Below are 17366 nucleotides of genomic sequence, written 5' to 3' on the forward strand. Positions count from 1 at the left end.
ACATTAAGTAACTAACCTCACAGCACTCTGTGAAAGGAGTGAGTATTATCATAGCCACTTTACACAGAAACTCAGGCCTTGAGACATTAACGTGCAACTTGTCCAGTGTCACTCAGGGAGTTTATAGCAAAGTGGGAATACAATCCAGGAGCCCTGGGTCTTAACCTCTCCTTGATCCCACCAAGTCATTGCTCTGGAGTCTCCTCTATGGCACAGCACCTGGACACTCCCTCGATCTACCTCTGCCGTGTTGCCTGTGCCATACATGTCTTGTGGAAAGATGGCAGACTTCCCTCTCCAGGGTTTTCCTTGTAATACATTTCACCAGCACTAGACTCATTTTAAAGAGGCCGAGAAGAAGGCCTAGATCCTGAGGCTGGCTCAGGAGTCAGAGGCAAGGGGTATTACAGGAGATGTAGAAACGAGATGGAGATCCTGGAAAGATTATCAAGGTCTCTCTTTCCCCAGCATTGCCTTGGATTTAAAAATTTTATTAAGATGTTAAAAAAAAAAAAAGTGAACAGAGTTTGAGCATAGAAGTTTCTGGTTATCAGGGAATAATGTACAGATTATCTAGGGTGCAAAGTTTGGTTTAAGATCGGGGGGCATAAGGAATACAAAATCTGCAATATCCCCGATTGAGGATAAAAAGTTGATGGGTCAAGGTACAGGCATTGAGATGTGAGGGTATGAAGTTCATAGAGTGGCTATGTTCGGGTGTGGAGTATAATGAGTGGATATGATGATGAGGATGGATTGACCCTCATTTGGTGAGATTTAATGTTCAGGGAGTTTATGGTTCCAGTTCATATGATCAAACGGAGAAGGTCACTTGGTCCCTTTCTCGTAGTGGGAGATCGATGTCACTCTGGCTCACGCCTCCTGGTACTGTCGGTGGCCGGTGATGTGCTCGATGTAGATGTCCCTGGACCATCGGATGGTGTCTGAGACCATGAGGCGCCGCATGAGCCGTGCATAGCGTCGACCGATCCCGATTACATTTGTTACACACCTCTCTGTCTGAGAGCACCCCTGGGCCTCTGAGCTTTGTTCTCTGATTTGGTGGTGATTGAAGTTAATTAAACTAGGGCCTGATCACCCGGTATCACCATGATAAAAAAAACACACCAAAATTCGCTGATTTAAAAAAACCCATAAAAATCAGCATTTTTCTGTGATTAAAAGGAACGCTGAACTTTAGTTTCCCAGGCCACAATATATATAGGTATCAATTGAACCCAATGTTTTACTGATATACAGTTGAACCTCATTTATCAAGCTCTCCATATTAACCGAACCACCAGCCGCCTGGGGATGACAGTGGCAGGACTCGGGTGGTCAGCCCCAGGTGAGTGGGCTCCAGCTGTCAGCACTGCAAGGGAATGACCACCCAAGTCCCCCTCCCATCTTAAAATAAGGAATAGAAAGCTCTTTGCCAGTTCTCCTGATCATCCCAATTTTTGATTATCCGATCTGGCTCCGGTCCCAATTAAATCAGATAAACGGGGCTCCACTGTACATTTAAAGCTATTCAACAATCAACCACAAGTGGAGGAGGTTGCGTGCACTGAATAAGTGTCACTGGTACTTTCAGTAAAATTTAGTTCATAGTTAATATGTTTTTATTTTTTTCACAAAATGTAAAAACTTAAGATTCTCTGTAAAAATGCAAATTCTGCGTCTTTCCATGGGAAACAAATTTCTAGGATCCCTGCTGATCTGTTCTTCTTCTAGGAAACTCCCACAGGAAAGTTCTAGGTGGGGCGAGAACGTGAACCTTTCCCCTCAAATCATTCCTGGGTAGGGTTCACCCTACTCATGGAATCAGCAACTGCCTGGATCCCCCAGGCTCACGGATTGATGAGATTCATGCAGCTCTGGGGAGAATCTACGGAAGCCCAGCATCAGCCATGTGGACGTTTTGTGCCTTCCACCCCAGCACGGGGATTCCATCCTCACTCTAAGCCGTACTTCCAGTTCCACTGCTGCCTCTGCCAGTATGAAATGGGTGGGAGGAGATTTCAAACAGTGGAGAAGATAATGCAGATTCAAGCTTCCGTAGCTGTGCTGTGGATTTCCCCCAGGGTTTGTGGGCAGAGGCTGAGCTTCGTTCTTCCTGACCCCACTCACCAAACTCCCATTCCTGCTCCAGGCTTTCCCCCTCCCCAGGCTCAGGTCCTGAATCCATAGAGTCCTGGGAGCGAGCAGTAGGGTGAACAGTCCTGCAGAGGTAGCTGTGCCCCTCACCCAGGGTGAGATCTGGGCATGGAAGGAACGCAAGTCACTAGACACACATGACCTGTGTGGCCAGAGGGAGGCTACAGAGCCCTGCATGGTTTGCTAGTAGGTGCATCACAGCTCTTCCAACTAACACTGAGAGGCTGGGCAGAAGACGTATGGACTTTAGGAGGAATTTGAACCAAGAAAGCAGTCACCTTGGATGCCCTGGGCAGAGGGAGGTTCCAGGAAAAGAGGCTGCATGGAAGAGGATGGGAGAGAACAAAGAGGCAGGGAAGCTAGGAGGAAAGGAGAGCAGAGAGGGCAGGGCCAGTGGAAAAGCCAAGGCTGAGAACTTGGGGAAAGAAAGAGGAGGCTGATGGAGGGATGTGACTAGCTCCCTTCTCCCACCCCCGATGGGCACTGGATGGCTCAGGAGGCTGGTATAGGAAGGAGTACTGCAGAAAGGGATCTGGGGGTCATAGTGTATCAAAAGGTAAATATGAGTCAACAGCGTAACACTTGCAAAAAAAAAAAAAAAAAAAAAGCAAACATCATTTTGGGATGTATTAGCTGGAGTGTTGTAAGCAAGACACAAGAAGTAATTCTTCTGGTCTACTCCGGGCTGATTAGGTGAACTAGAATATTGCATTCAGTTCTGGGAGCCACCTTTCAGGAAAGATTAGGCAAATTGGAGAAGTCCAGAGAAGAGCAACAAAAATGATTACAGGTTTAGAAAACATGACCGATGAGGAAAGATTGGAAAAATTGGGTTTGTTTAGTCTGGAGAAGAGAAGACTGAGAGGGGACATGATAACAGTTTTCAAGTACATAAAAAGTTGTTACAAGGAGGAGGGACAAAATTTGTTCTCGTTAATCTCTGAGGATAGAACAAGAAGCAATGGGCTTAAATTGCAGCAAGGGAGGCTTAGAGGTTGGACATTACGAAAAACTTCCTAACTGTCAGGGTGGTTAAGCCCTGGAATAAATTGCCTAGTGAGATTCTGGAATCTCCATCCCTGGAGGTTTTTAAGAGCAGGTTAGACAAACACCTGTCAGGGATGGTCTAGAATGATTGATAATGCTTAGTCTGGTCTTGAGTCCAGGGGACTGGCTAGAAGACTTCCCAAGGTCCCTTCCAGTCCTACGCTTTTATGATTCTAACAGATTTATTTGGGCATAAGCTTTCGTGCATAACAAAAGCTTATGCCCAAATAAATGTGTTAGTCTTTAAGGTGCCACCGGACTCCTTGTTGTTTTTGTGTTTATGATCCTATAATGACACAGGCCCTTTTGGCTAAAGAACAGTTCAAATCGCGGCCATATCAATAGTGACACAAAGTCCAGAGTGAACTACCCTCTTTCCAAAGTGTGGAAGCACACTGGTATAGATGAGTGGGCACTGTCTGTGGTATACCTGCTCTAGGAATAACTGTGGGTTTTGCTCTCCAGAGGAAGGATGGTGCAGTGGTTAGTGCCCTAGCCTAGGCATTAGGAGACCCATGTTTGAGTCCCTGTTCCACCACAGACTTCCTATGTAACCTTAGGTACATAGGTGCTGGACCTGGGGGTGCTGTAGCACCCCTGGGCTTGAAGTGATTTCCATCACATACAGGGTTTACAGTTTGGTTCAATAGCTCTCAACACCCCCACTATACAAACTGTTCTAGCGCCCCTGCTTAGGCAAGTCACCTCACTCTTCTGTGCCTCAGTTCCCACTCTGTAAAATGGGGATAACAGTACCTCCCTACCCCACAGGGATGCTGTGAAGATAAATTCATCAGAGACTGTGAGGTGCTCAGATACTATAGTAATAAGATCCCAGATAAATACCAGAGATAGACAGCAATGTCAATGGGACAACACTCCTAGGTGTTTATTTGAACTTTCTATAAACAAATCTTTTCTTAGCAGGCTCCTAATCTCAGACTTGATTTTCCCATTGACAAGATTTTCTTGTCTAACATCCTGTTTGGAGCTAATGGGATTTGCTTTGAATATCTACTTTCTGCATCAATGGGAGATCCATCCACTGTGGCTTCAGAAGATTTTGCATGAAAGAAACCACAGTCACAATACACACCAGTTTTATTACCACGTTATTTAAAGATCTTGAGAATATTACAGAGTAGGCTAAGGATATTTCTTTCCAGTTATATGATGATAACAGAACTTACATTGGGCAAATAGTAGGCATACCTTGCATTGAGGGCCTTTACCAAGCCCTCCACGCTGGGGTCCATTTCCACCTTAGGTCCTAAACCTGCACAGATTAGGCTGCAGGACTGAGGCCTCACTTAGTTAGCAGCCTCTGTATTATACAAAAGATATTCTGACCCTAAAATTATCGACGTGTCTTTGTATGGGTCAAAAAAAAAATTTAATCTCCAAAAATATGGTTTCAAAAGGCAGCCACCTTCCCCTCTCCCCAATAAATACCAATCACATACTTTAAAATATAATAATCCTGGGCAATTTAATGTACAGTGGTTAGAGTAAAATGTGTCATATTTAATAACAGTAAAATAATGCGCTGAGAACACACAGTACTACAGAGTAGATGAGACTTCACAAACAAAGTCCCTGACCGGGAAGGATTACAATTTAAAGACCCTAAAAATGGCATCCCTTATAACCCCAATACATGATCTGTCCCAGCCGTACAGTGAAAATGTCAGTGATGGCGCTGAAATAGAGACCCAGAAGACAGATGCGCTCATGAGATGTGTACATGAGACTGTAACAATAGGCATTTCCATATTGTCTACAGACAAGCAGGATTTACCTGCTTTGACAATATTTTAAATTTCAACTACCGTACCACACACACACACACACACACCCTGTGTTTACTATTTGCTGTAGCTCAGATCTAATGGTGTTAGTTTCAAAAGCAAACAGGTCTTTTGGATCAAAGCCAGTGCAATGCTGCGGTAAAGTCTGAAACTCCTGCAACTTCCAGCTGCACCCTTGTACCCAGGGTAGATCTGCTGAGAGGAAAGACGCTGAGACCAAAATCATCCCTTGTGTAAATCCACACAACAGTAACCAGTGATCGGCGAATAACGCAGAGATTAGGAAATTTGCTCTGAATTTCCTGGGTTTTTTAATCAATCTAATTCAGACCCTTTAATGTAACTTTAGGCTCCATAATAATAAATAATAATAATGTAGCATTGATAAGTACTAAAACCAGACTGGAAAATCACTGTGCCCTATACATCCACCGTACAGCCATCAACAGCTCAGTAATATTTCAGCATAAAGGCAACAAGAGATTTAGAAATGGACTCTTAGCCCGAAAGATCCAATCTTCTTCCATGCCTGAAACCAAACAGTTTGCACAGCACATCTGGAGGGTGGTTAGAGAAAAGAAACCACCGGAGTTTAAAAAGAGCTTCGGGGTTTACTTTTGGGTGGGGTAGAGACTAGTGCCTCTGCCACCGCTACGAAGAGAGTGCCAAGATTTAGACTAGCCACTAGCAAAACAGCACGGAGGAATTGGCTCTGACTCGTCCCTTACCCAGTCTGATGCCATTCTGCGTTGCCACTCTATTGCTCTGCTCCTGCAAGAAGTTGTCCTGGGATTTGCTGTGTTTGGGTTGTCTCCAGAAGCACTGCATGGTCCAGCCTGGGATTCAGGGAGAGGCACTGGGTGCTGGAGGGGACTGGGGAGCAGTCAGCCTCCCTGGTCCTTCCCTGATCATCCAAGTTCCCCCACAGTGATTGTTGTTAAACAATGTCCCAAGCTCCAGGAAGCAAGCAACAGCAGCAGGAGAGGGAGGAGGCAGGCGGTGGGTGTGACGATGGGATCTCTCTCCTCCCTGTTCACAGGCTGCTGCTCATGCAGCAGAGATTGGAGGAGAAGTGACAGCAGCTCCTCGGGTGGAGAAGGGTAAAGTCGCCGCGCAATTAAACTCTTTGTGCGTCACCTCCCGGGGAAATAGCTTCCCAGATGTCACTCCTGCCTCCCAGCCCCTGCTCAGGGCTTGTCAGCTCAGCGTGATCAGAGATGCAAAGGATGGTCTGTTGTAGCGACCCTGACAACGTCGACCGCTCTGCTTGTTCCAAGGAGCTTGTAGGCTAGCAACCCCTGTTGGTGAAGTGAAGTGGGGCTAAGGCATTTCCTTCAGCGTGTGAAAATAGGGTTAAAAGAGTCCAAAGGTGCTTGGGAACTGCATTTTGTACAGTGGCACTGGAACAGTTTGTATAGTGGGGGTGCTGAGAGCCATTAAACAAAACTGTAAAACCCTGCATATGATGGAAACCACTTCAAGTCAGAGGTTGCTACCACCCCCCAGCACCCCTAGTTCTAGCACCCCATGTTTGTATCAGTTGTGGTTAATGCACTAGACTGGGGATCTGGGTTCAGTTCCCAGTTCTGCCAAAGACTTCCTGTGTGACCCCAGGCAAGTCACTTACTCTGTGGCTCCATTCCCCATCTGCAAAACTGGGATAATATTTCCCTTCTCATGCCCTTTGTCTGTCTTATCTACTTGTACTGAGAGTTCTTTGGGTCACTTACCACGTGTTTGTACAGTGCCTAGCACAATGGAGCCATGATCTCAGCTGGGGCCTCTAAAGACTACTGAAATATAAGTCATAAGACAGGTCCCAAAGAGCAGAGCATCTTTCTTTTCTGAATCCTGGCTGCCACTTTTAGAGGTGAGGTCTTAGCTACACTAGCCTTGTTTCCCTAAAATTTCCTGCTGTTACTGCCCCATGCGCAGCTCCCTGTGTGGGTAACAAGGAGAGGAGCAGTGCTGCCTAGTGGACAGAGCACTGACTGGGACTCAGGAGAGCTGGGTTCTGTCACTGTCCTGCTGGGTAACTTTGGGGAAGTTACTTCACCTCTCTGCATCTTCGCTTCCCCAATTGTAAAGTGGGGGCAGTGATACTGACCTCCTTTATATCAGGCTTTGAGATCTAGTGGTGATAAGAGTAAGTTACTATTTATTTCTAACCCTGGTTTTAGTCTCTCCATAAGGAGTCTAAGCCAGTCATTGGTTTTTAGATCAAAACTCCAAGTGGCAGAGAAAAGAGTTTCTTTACTATGCGGGGGGTGGGGGGGCACTTTATCTAGTGCCACTACACTCTGTCCGTTCTCAGTACACCTTTCACGGGAACCATACGTCAAAACTCATGCGTCAGCATAGAGAATCTGGTTCCTTTGATCAAACCCAAAGACATGATCAGAATCATTTGCCACTGCCCTCTGCGGAGTTTAATAGTGAAATGCCTTGGGGATCAGTGAGAGCCACTGATGGGTCTTGGAACTGCAGTAAACAAACAAGATTTTGTCATATTTAGCCAATGTGATTGCAAACCACAGACAAATAACTGGAGGATAGGGGAAATGCATTCTCTGGCTAGGAAGTTACTGACCATTTTAACCAGGGAGTAGACAGGTTAAAGAGGGAAATTTCTCACTTATAAGTACATAATTGTTTTGTTTTTTTACTCTTCACAGATGTGTAAGGGCTTGCCCCTGCAGAGTGTTCTCTGGCAAGGCTCCCATTGGGAGTTATGAACTCTAGGGAGAAATCCTACCTTGGCCTGGAGATGGACTGGATGATCTAATAGGTCTTATAATATCTATGGACTGCAAGACGGGGCTCTAAACAGCACTTGTAATTCACACAGCATGGCACTGGTTACCAGCCTCATTAAACAGAAAAACAAAGCACCATAGCATAGCGCCAATCACCTGGCAACGCTGACAGTTTGCTTCCTTTAACATGTCTTTCTGACCTGGCAGCAGCTAGTGTCACTCCCCTAGGGCTCCAACTCGGAGCACACGGAACATCTCTGCTTTATGTTCTTACCAGCACTAATTCATTTTTAAACAATGCAGGTTGCTCAAGTGCAAAATCTACCTGATCTTCAAGACTGTTCTAAGTAAAGAGCTGTCCCCCTTCACTGAAGTTGCACAAACCTTCTGGAGAAGTATGGGCCAGGTTAGGAGGATCACAAACACAGCAATGTGCAAGCTAGATTTTACTTTGGGGCTTTGGAGACAGGAACCTCTGTCTGGTTTTAAAACAAAGGTGAAGGCTTTGGGCCAGAAAGCCTTGCTTTGGGAATCAACAGATCTTTATTTCACTGGAGTTTGGGGTTACATAAAGGTCACATATTTTACAAACGATGCATATATCTTCCTGATGGTGAGAGGATGACATTATGTGTTATACATTATTACCTAATCACAATATGTGTTACATGATATCATGTTACATTCCAGAGTTGGCTGCATTTCAGTGCGGAAGGGAATGATTCCTGTGTATATGTTACAGGCCAGATTCTCCTACCCTTACTCACACTGGATAGTACCTTGCTTGGATGCCAGTCCTCGAAACGCTTCCGCAACCATGCAACTCATATGAGCAATCTCATTGAAATCACATGAGATTACTCGTGTGACTACAGTTTTCCATGTACATAAGTATCTGCAGGATCAGGCCTTAGAGAGCAGTCCCACTGATTTCAATAGGGTTACTCCTGCAGTAAAAAGAACAGGAGTACTTGCGGCACCTTAGAGACTAACAAATTTATTTGAGCATAAGCTTTCGTGGGCTACAGCCCCCTTCATCGGATGCATGTAGTGGGAAATACAGTAGGAAGATATATACAGAGAACATGAAACAATGAGCGTTACTATACACTCTATAGGAGGGTGATCAGTTAAGGTGAGCTATTATCAGCAGGAGAGAAAAAGAACTGTTTGTAGTGGTAATGAAAATGGCCCATTTCCAGCAATTGACAAGGAGATGTGAGGAACTGTAGGGGGGGATGTGAGGGATGCAGTAAGGCATTACTCATTGTAAGGATGGCAGAATCTTGTCCCAAAGTTAGCAAAGTACTTAGGCCCAGATCCTCAGGCCTAGGTGCCTTATTTCAAAGGGAATTAGGTGCCTAAATATCTTTGAGGAACTGGGCCTTAGATGCCAAGGAAGTGAGCACTTTAGATGGAGAGCACTTTAGATGGGGATCCTAGAGACAGTAAAAAGGAAATGATCTAGGGATTCTTTGGAATGAAACGGAATATATATGTATAACAATAATTATACATACAGCTCACAGCTTCAAAGCATTTTCCAAATATACTAATTACTCTCCACCACACTCCTATTAAAGGTAGATAAGGGAGCACTATCATTTTATAGGACGCAGATCAATTTTTGAGCTTTTTGGGGCAGGAACGGTCTTTCTACTCTCCATCTGTACAGCACGTAGCACAATAGGCCTGTGATCTCGAAGGGGGTCTGATTACTGATTACTATTGTAATACAAATAACGACAGAAAAGTTAATTGATTTGCCCAAATTAATGTCTGATTTGGGATTAGAATGCAGGAATGCTTGGCTCCTAGACCGTGCTCACACAACTAGAGCACAAGGCTTTTTGGTGACCAAAGATGCTGTCACTCATTATTAAGAGATGAAAGATCCTGTACCATGAATAATCATGACTATTTAGCACATGCCCATTATGTAACTCCTGCTGATGTCAATGGGAATTTCCCCCAGAGGGCAAAGGTCACACATTACAGTCCCTACACCTGTAAATTTAGGAAAAATACATCTCTTTCAAATGACACTATAACCTCACCTTCACTTCATGTGCTTGCCCAGTACATGTCAGAATTTCTTACAAAATGGCAATAGTGTCAAACTCTGACAATATTCCCCAACCTGGGGTTTGCTGAATTTTCTGTCATTATGGAATGTAAAATAGGAATAATGTTATTCTGCAGAATTATAAACCTAGTGCAAATAGTACATTCACTGCATTGTCTCTTGGAAAATGAGCATGACACCTCCATCATTAGATACCAACTGCTCCTTGGAGAATCGTACTGAACAATAGTGAAAAGAACCAGTGCTACGTTTCCTCTTGTACCTTCCCAAACCCCGATAAGATCTCCGAAGAACTTGAATTGCAAGAATGTGAATGTCTAAAGGTGAAGTGGGAAAAGTTTCCAACTTTCTTTCTCTCAGGAGGGGCTGGAATGAGCCCATTGGACGACATACTCAGGAACTGCACTCAGACAACCAGAACATCACACAGGGAAAAACAACAATATGCTATTCACACTTAGCCATTGGCAGGGGGTGTAAGTAATTCTCAGGTTGTCTCAGTGTTATGGGGCTAACTTCACCTCTAATCAGCCATCATTCTCTATACACCATAATCTGCACAAGAGCTTTCACACTGTGTTGAGGAAGGAATCTAAGACAGACCGAAGATGAAACTTCCTGGGGGTAGTTTTCATTTTTCTTAGTGAATTTACTGATGGTGAAAGGTGCAGAATTGCTCTCCTTGGCCCTACCCACCATCTTCTAGCTAAACACTTATGTTACATATACATCTCCATAAGTTTAAAAGAACCCGCGGCAGAAGAACAAAGAAATTCCTCATCAACAATGCCCTTGGCTTGTCCAGTGTCGCCCATGCTTCCAAGGAAAGTAGTGACTTCCAGGCCTATGATTCTGCTGCTTCACAGTTGTTTGCTTTTAGTTTTGCATCCTCTAGAGCAGGGGTAGGCAACCTATGGCACATGTGCCGAAGGCGGCACGCAAGCTGATTTTCAGCGGCACTCACACTGCCTGGGTCCTGGCCACCGGTCTGGGGGGGGCTCTGCATTTTAATTTAATTTTAAATGAAGCTTCATAAACATTTTAAAAACCTTATTTACTTTACATACAACAATAGTTGAGTTCTATATTATAGACTTATAGAAAGAGACCTTCTAAAAACGTTAAAATGTATGACTGGCACACAAAACCTTAAATTAGAGTGAATAAATGAAGACTCGGCACACCACTTCTGAAAGGTTGCCGACCCCTGCTCTAGAGTCTAGTACACAGAATATGTAACAAGTTCCACCTTGTGGTGACTCTAGGAATAAGCTAATTCACGAAGCAGGCAATGTGGGTTCTAGCCTCATTCTTCCATTGCAGGTTTGCTTACACTTAGACTTTCTCTGCCTGTTCCACTCCTCCCCTTTGCCTGCTCCTCCCTTCACAACAGCAAATGTGCTTGAGGGAGCCTTTTACTGGTGTTAGTGCTGATCCGTTTTGTCTTGTGAGGGCTTTGAAGTTTACCTGTTTAGCCTCGGATGTTCACTTTAAACACCTGCCAGGCCGTTTCAGGGATCTCTCTGAATCCGTGGCCAGCAAGGGCCGGCTTTAGGCCAATTCCACCAATTCCCCCGAATCGGGCCCCGCGCCTAAGAGGGCCCCGCGCCCAGTGGCAGGGCCGCCCAGAGTGGGGGGCAAGTGGTAGAGAATCCCTTCCCTGGCTAGAGGCACCTTTTTAATTTTTACTCACCTGGCGGCACTCCGGGTCTTTGGTGGCACTTTGGCGGCAGGTCCTTCAGTGCCGCCGAAGACCCAGAGCGTGTGAAGGACCCACTGCCAAAGACTAGGAGCGCCGCCCGGTGAGTACAAACCCCACGTGTTTTTTTTTTACGTGTTTGTTTTTTTAGTCATCCCTGTCGGGGCCCTGTCGAAACTGTTTGAATCGGGCCCCGCACTTCCTAAAGCCGGCCCTGGTGGCCATACTGCCACTTTCAAACTTTCACTTCTCTGTGGCTTTCCTGCAACCACACTTGGTTACAGCTCTGTCATCGCTGTGTTGGGGGAATTATTCTTTGCTCCCCACATCGTTTGCAATGATGCCTGCCAGCTGGGCTGGCCTTAGGGAAAATGTCGTCCTGGGAGAATGTGTATTTTGGTACCCCTGGCCCGTGTTGCCTCCCCAGGCCTCCCCACCCCCCATCGCCCCCAGGCCCTGCTGCCTCTCCCCCACATTGCCCCAAGCTCCCTTCCGCAGCCTCACACCCCAGCCGTGCCCTGCTCCTTGCCTCCAAGGCACCCCTCGCCCCGACCACAGCACCCGGGGCAGTCTTCAACACTGCCCACCCATAAGGCCGGCCCTGCCTGCCAGTGCTGTGCCTTCAAGGTCAGCAATTGAAGATCCTCATCCTGGCCTTCATTGCCCCGCACGATCTCAGCTCTATCTCTGCTCTCCCTTCCCCCTCTCCCCCATTCCTTGCACACCTTCCAACTTTTCACCTCCCGTCATTGCCTTCTCCCACTCTCAGCTTTATCCCTGCCCCTTTGCACGGAGCAGCCTCTCGACCTACCAAGTGTGCTCCTTCTTCCTCTTCAAATTCCTCATGAAGGCCCATCCCCCCCCACGAATCCACCCTACAGTTTTGCCTTCAGACCCTGGCATGCCTGAACTGTTGCTCCATGTATTATTTTTGTCTGTGCTTGGGCCTGGTCTTCACCCTAGGGTCCATGTGCATTTCAGCACCCAGCACAACAGGGTCCCAATCCCAACTGGGGGCTTTGGGTGCTCCCATCACTATTCACTACTAGTCAGAACAACCCCTGAGGTTAGTTATGTGTGGGTTAGGAATCCTCTCCAGTTTAACAGAGAGTCCTGGTCCCAGCCTTTCCCTACCCGGAACTAATTGTGCTACAAAAATCAGCACAATGCCAAACCTTTGGGGAGGTTAAGGGATGGCTGCAGACTAGTCAACAGGAACCCCTCTCTGCCTAACAGTGTTAGATTCCAAACAGAGCTGGTCCAGTGCCCCTAGGTAGAAAAGATAGGGGACTATGACATGTGGCTTCAAGGGATTAATTCAGGGAGGGGAAGGGGACAATCCTCAGGGCCGTGCTGGGGACATGGGAAACAAGAAAATGAGCCATTCAATAAGGATTTTATGAATACTTCTAACCCCTTTACTATTGACTCCCACTCCAGTATTTTTGCTGCAGCAGAATGCAGTCGCCTTCCTTTAATGTGGCTGTGGCCCTTCGCACACAGTGACTGTAGACCATGTTTTAATTGATGAACTGTGATAGAAACGCCAGGTAGAGTCAGAAGAGAAACAATGAATGGACTGCGGAATCCGCCAGATTTCTTGCCCGACAAATGGAGATGGCATTTCACAGAACAAGTAATAAGATAAGATCTCAGCCTTGAGGCGCCTACAGTTGAACCAAACAAATCCAGACATGAGGCACAGAAAAGTTAATTGATTGGAGCTGTACCGGTGTAACTGGCAAAACTTGACCAGTCCAGCTCTCCGCCCAGCTCTCCTCAACAAACCAGCCTACAAATTCACTGAGCACACTCACTAGCTTGTAATATATGTATTGGACTTTTATGGCTTTTTAGTCTGGACGATCCCTTGAATGTCTTTAAAGACCAGAAGAGACCCCCCCCCCACCACATCATCCAATCTGACTTCCTGTCTATAACAGGCCACCAACACCACCCAGCACCTGCTAGCTATCCTTTAGTACTAACATTAGACCGACGTATTACAGCCCATAGGAGACTAAACTATTGTATGCCGCAAGTAGGGAACTGATTAAGTAAAATATACCCAGATAATCTTTTAAGAACCACTGGATTCATTAAGCTCAGAATTATTTTGTGCTTGTTGTTTCTTCTAATGTTCTTTTCTTTGTTAATTATTTGAATTTTGTAATATACATTAATTATTATATCTCCACTTGACCAGATTTAGAAACAGTAGGAGCCTCAACATCTATCTGCCACGCTGCCCACCCGTTTTACAATGCACCTATCACCAGAGAGTTTGTGCGGTTTAGACACTTTGACATACATGACGGGTCAATATTTCCCCTGATCCTGCACACAGGTAAGCATGTGAGTAACTCTGCTCACCTGAGCAGTTTGGCATGGGAAGGTAATGCTGTGCTTGTGTGTGTGCATGAAAGGGCTCTAATCTTAAAAATTGCCATTTTAAAAAAAGTTCTAAGATTATGCAATATTTACTTCTTTTTTGCTTCAGACAGGCAGCGAAGAATACAAACAGCCACTGAAATCCTGTCTAACAACTAGCCAGTTCCCAAGACTGAATAGTTAGTATCCACTTAAAAATGACCTAGAAATCAGAATGGGAATGATTCCTAATAGTTCCAGATGCCTTCCTCGCCTTTCTTTTCCCTGATGAGCTGTATAATGAATAATTCCCCTGCAATGAGTAACATTAATCCCGATTTCACCCCACTGATGGATTTCTAACATCTGACAAACCCGGAGGAAAGATATCCTGAGCATGTGGGATCTACCTCCACTTCTCTCGTTGAAAACGGCTGATTATATGTAATGCCACAGATATGCATGGCACTTATTCATTTATCTATCTCAGGGGTCGGCAACCTTTCAGAAGTGGTATGCCGAGTCTTCATTTATTCACCCTAATTTAAGGTTTTGCATGCCAGTCATACATTTTAACGTTTTTAGAAGGTCTCTTTCTATAAGTCTATAATATATAACTAAACTATTGTTGTATGTAAAGTAAATAAGGTTTTTAAAATGTTTAAGAAGCTTCATTTAAAATTAAATTAAAATGCAGAGCCCCCGGACCAGTGGCCAGGACTTGGGTAGTGAGTGTGCCACTGAAAATCAGCTCACGTGCTGCCTTCAGCACGCATGCCATAGGTTGCCTATCCCTGATCTATCTATATATTTCAGTTTAAATTGCCTCTATAACAAGAGATCACCTACACAGATGCCTTTGAAAAAGAATAGGCACTTGAACACACTCTTTCAATTACTACTAGATCATAATATCCCATTACAGTACATAAGCCATAGGTATGTATGGTGCTTATCTGTTTCTGTTCATTAAAGAGAATAAAATAACATGAAGTGGTAACATAATAACATAGTAAAGTTGGAGAAGGGAATAAGGGAGATCTGATTAACTCCTCTTCCTGTTATCAAGCATCCTAGTTGCTGTAAATACATGGATTCAGACCACACAAGTCTCCCTCGCTGGAAAGGAGGAGGAGATTTCTTCATTTTAGATACATTTTTAAAGTCGCTTTTATCGTGTCTGGGAAGCAGCTCCTCAGGTGGTGTGAACGGTCAGAGCTCCAGTGATTTCAAAGGGGCTAGGATAGTTTACACCAGCTGAGGCTCTGTCCTGTCCCATTGTGTCAGGCTGTCTACACTACACATCTTTTAGCGACATAGCTGTGCCGCTCCGGCCATGCCGCTAAAAGGTGCGCAGTGTAGCCGCTCTTTGTCGGCAGGAGAGAGGTCTCCCGCCAACAAAATAAATCCACCCCCAACGAGAGCAGCACTGTCCACACCAGTGCTTTTCTTCAGTAAAACTTTTGACATTGGGGTGGGAGTTCACACCCCTGAACGACAAAAGTTTTACGGACGAAAGTGCAGGGTAGACAAAGCCTCAGTCTCATCATGAAGAAATTTTAGTGTGTTTCAAAAGGATAGTTGAAGCGTAACTTTTTGGAATCTTCCATTCATATTATCATAGCTCCACATCCTTGAAACACCTTCCGACAAACACAGATAACCCCAATGAAAAAGAAATATCAGTTGTTTCCTTGGTGTAAGGTTTGACCAGTGACACATCACTGTAACATTACTCACTGCAATGGTTCTGTATAAAGTTTTACACATATACACACACCCCCTTCTGGAGGAGTTAGAAGAAGCCCTGAAAATGCATAGATATTTACAGGCGAGTCTCATCTTACACGCATTTAACATGCGCGAATTCAGCTTTGCGCAGTCGGCAAAAACAAAAAAAGAGAAAAATAACAATTTAAATACTGTACCTGTAGTGCGGGCGATTCCGCCCGCCATTACACTCAATGCAATTTTGACTATACGCGATTTTCGCTTTAAGCGCTGACAGCGGAACGTAACCCCAGTGTAAGATAAGACTCTCCTGTATAGTCCCCACTATTGACTTACTGTTGCAAGGAAAGAAACTGCCATTGTATTCCATTGTGGGGAAAAGTGCAGATGTGAAGAAGCAGCAAAGAGCTCCTGGAACTGATGTGCCCAGATGTTGGAATCTGACTTGGTGTGGGAGCCTGATGTGCCAGGCTCACTCTGTTTTCTGTCCTCGTGACAAGTCCGTTAGCCAAGCTGGTTGGTATCACTGGACCCTCACTTTGCGTGGACGTATTCCTCTGCACGGGTGACTCATTTATTTCCCTGTTGCAGCACAGAGCTGCTACAGCCACAACACAGAGAATGATTATGAGATGCCAAGAGCCCAAGTGCCTGCTCTGCACACAGCACAAACCCCTCCCAGCTCTCATGTCCCTGCCTGCAGTTGAAATCTAGGCCTCCGCCCATTGGTTCATCCCAGCTCTGTTTCTGCTGTGGCTGAGATTGGCAGAAACACCCTTTCATTCACTGCTTGCTCTTTTTCAGAGACATTTGCGGTTCACAGAAGAAAGTGGATGCCACAAAACTATCCCAGAGGGTACGAGGCCCCCAATCCAGAGAAAGACACTTACAGAAGTCAAGGCCTGGGCAGTAAGACTAAAGGGCTTGTCAGGAGAAATTACATTCTGCAGAGGGAGTAAACGTGTGTGGAACAAATTGCCAAGAGCAGAAATAGAATCTGCAAACCACAAGCACACTCAGAATAGACACAGGAACTTAGAGACGGGAGACTTTACAGGCTATAAATTCTAGACACAGAAATGGAATGTAGAAGGACTCTGCCCTGCCCCAAAATTTTACTCTGTTTAATTGATTTTCTACAGACATCTTTCCCTGTTCTTGAGTTACATTTTCGTCTACAACAGAAAGGCACTGCTTGCATGGTGGGAGTAGAGTGCTCCAGTTTGGGGAGAAACCTCCGCTAAAAAACAAATTGTTTTTTAATCAGGGGCATTTGGATACAAAACTAGAAGAGATACAGTGCAAAGCCTCAGCTAGTATAAATCAGCATAGATTTATAGCCGTCAATGGAACTTTGCCAGTTTGCCGCAGCTGAAGATCTGGGACACAGATGTTGAAAACAAGTGATATTAACTCACTTAGCCCTGGTCTACACCACATGGGGGAATCGATCTAAGTTACGAAACTTCAGCTACGTAGCTGAAGTCGACCTACTTAGATCGACTTACCGCGGTGTCTTCACCGCAGTGAGTCGACTGCTGCCGCTCCCCTGTCAACTCTGCTTGCGCCTCTCGCGGCGCTGGAATACAGGAGTCGATGGGAGAGGGCTCGGGGGTTGATTTATCATGTCTAGACTAGACACAATAAATCGATCCCCGCTGGATCGATCGCTGCCCGCCAATCTGGCGGGTAGTGTAGACATACCCCTAGTC

At 45.4% G+C, this 17366-nt stretch overlaps 1 protein-coding gene across 2 annotated transcripts in view; it reads right to left on the reverse strand.

Moving 5' to 3' along the window:
• The window catches only part of PLCD1 (phospholipase C delta 1), a 98666-nt gene extending 82300 nt beyond the window's left edge, over positions 1-16366 (reverse strand). The window contains exon 1 of one of the 2 annotated variants that reach the window (XM_005297128.5): positions 15991-16366. In XM_005297128.5, coding sequence (XP_005297185.2) covers positions 15991-16024 — 34 coding nt within the window. In that variant the 5' untranslated portion in view covers positions 16025-16366. Of the gene's footprint in view, positions 1-5740; positions 6287-15990 lie in introns of those variants that run through there. The other variant, XM_005297127.5, reaches the window with a different exon arrangement.
• Between the last annotated feature and the right edge of the window lie 1000 nt (positions 16367-17366).

This window comes from Chrysemys picta, chromosome 2, assembly GCF_011386835.1.
Source record: "Chrysemys picta bellii isolate R12L10 chromosome 2, ASM1138683v2, whole genome shotgun sequence".
Classification (NCBI taxonomy): domain Eukaryota; kingdom Metazoa; phylum Chordata; order Testudines; family Emydidae; genus Chrysemys; species Chrysemys picta.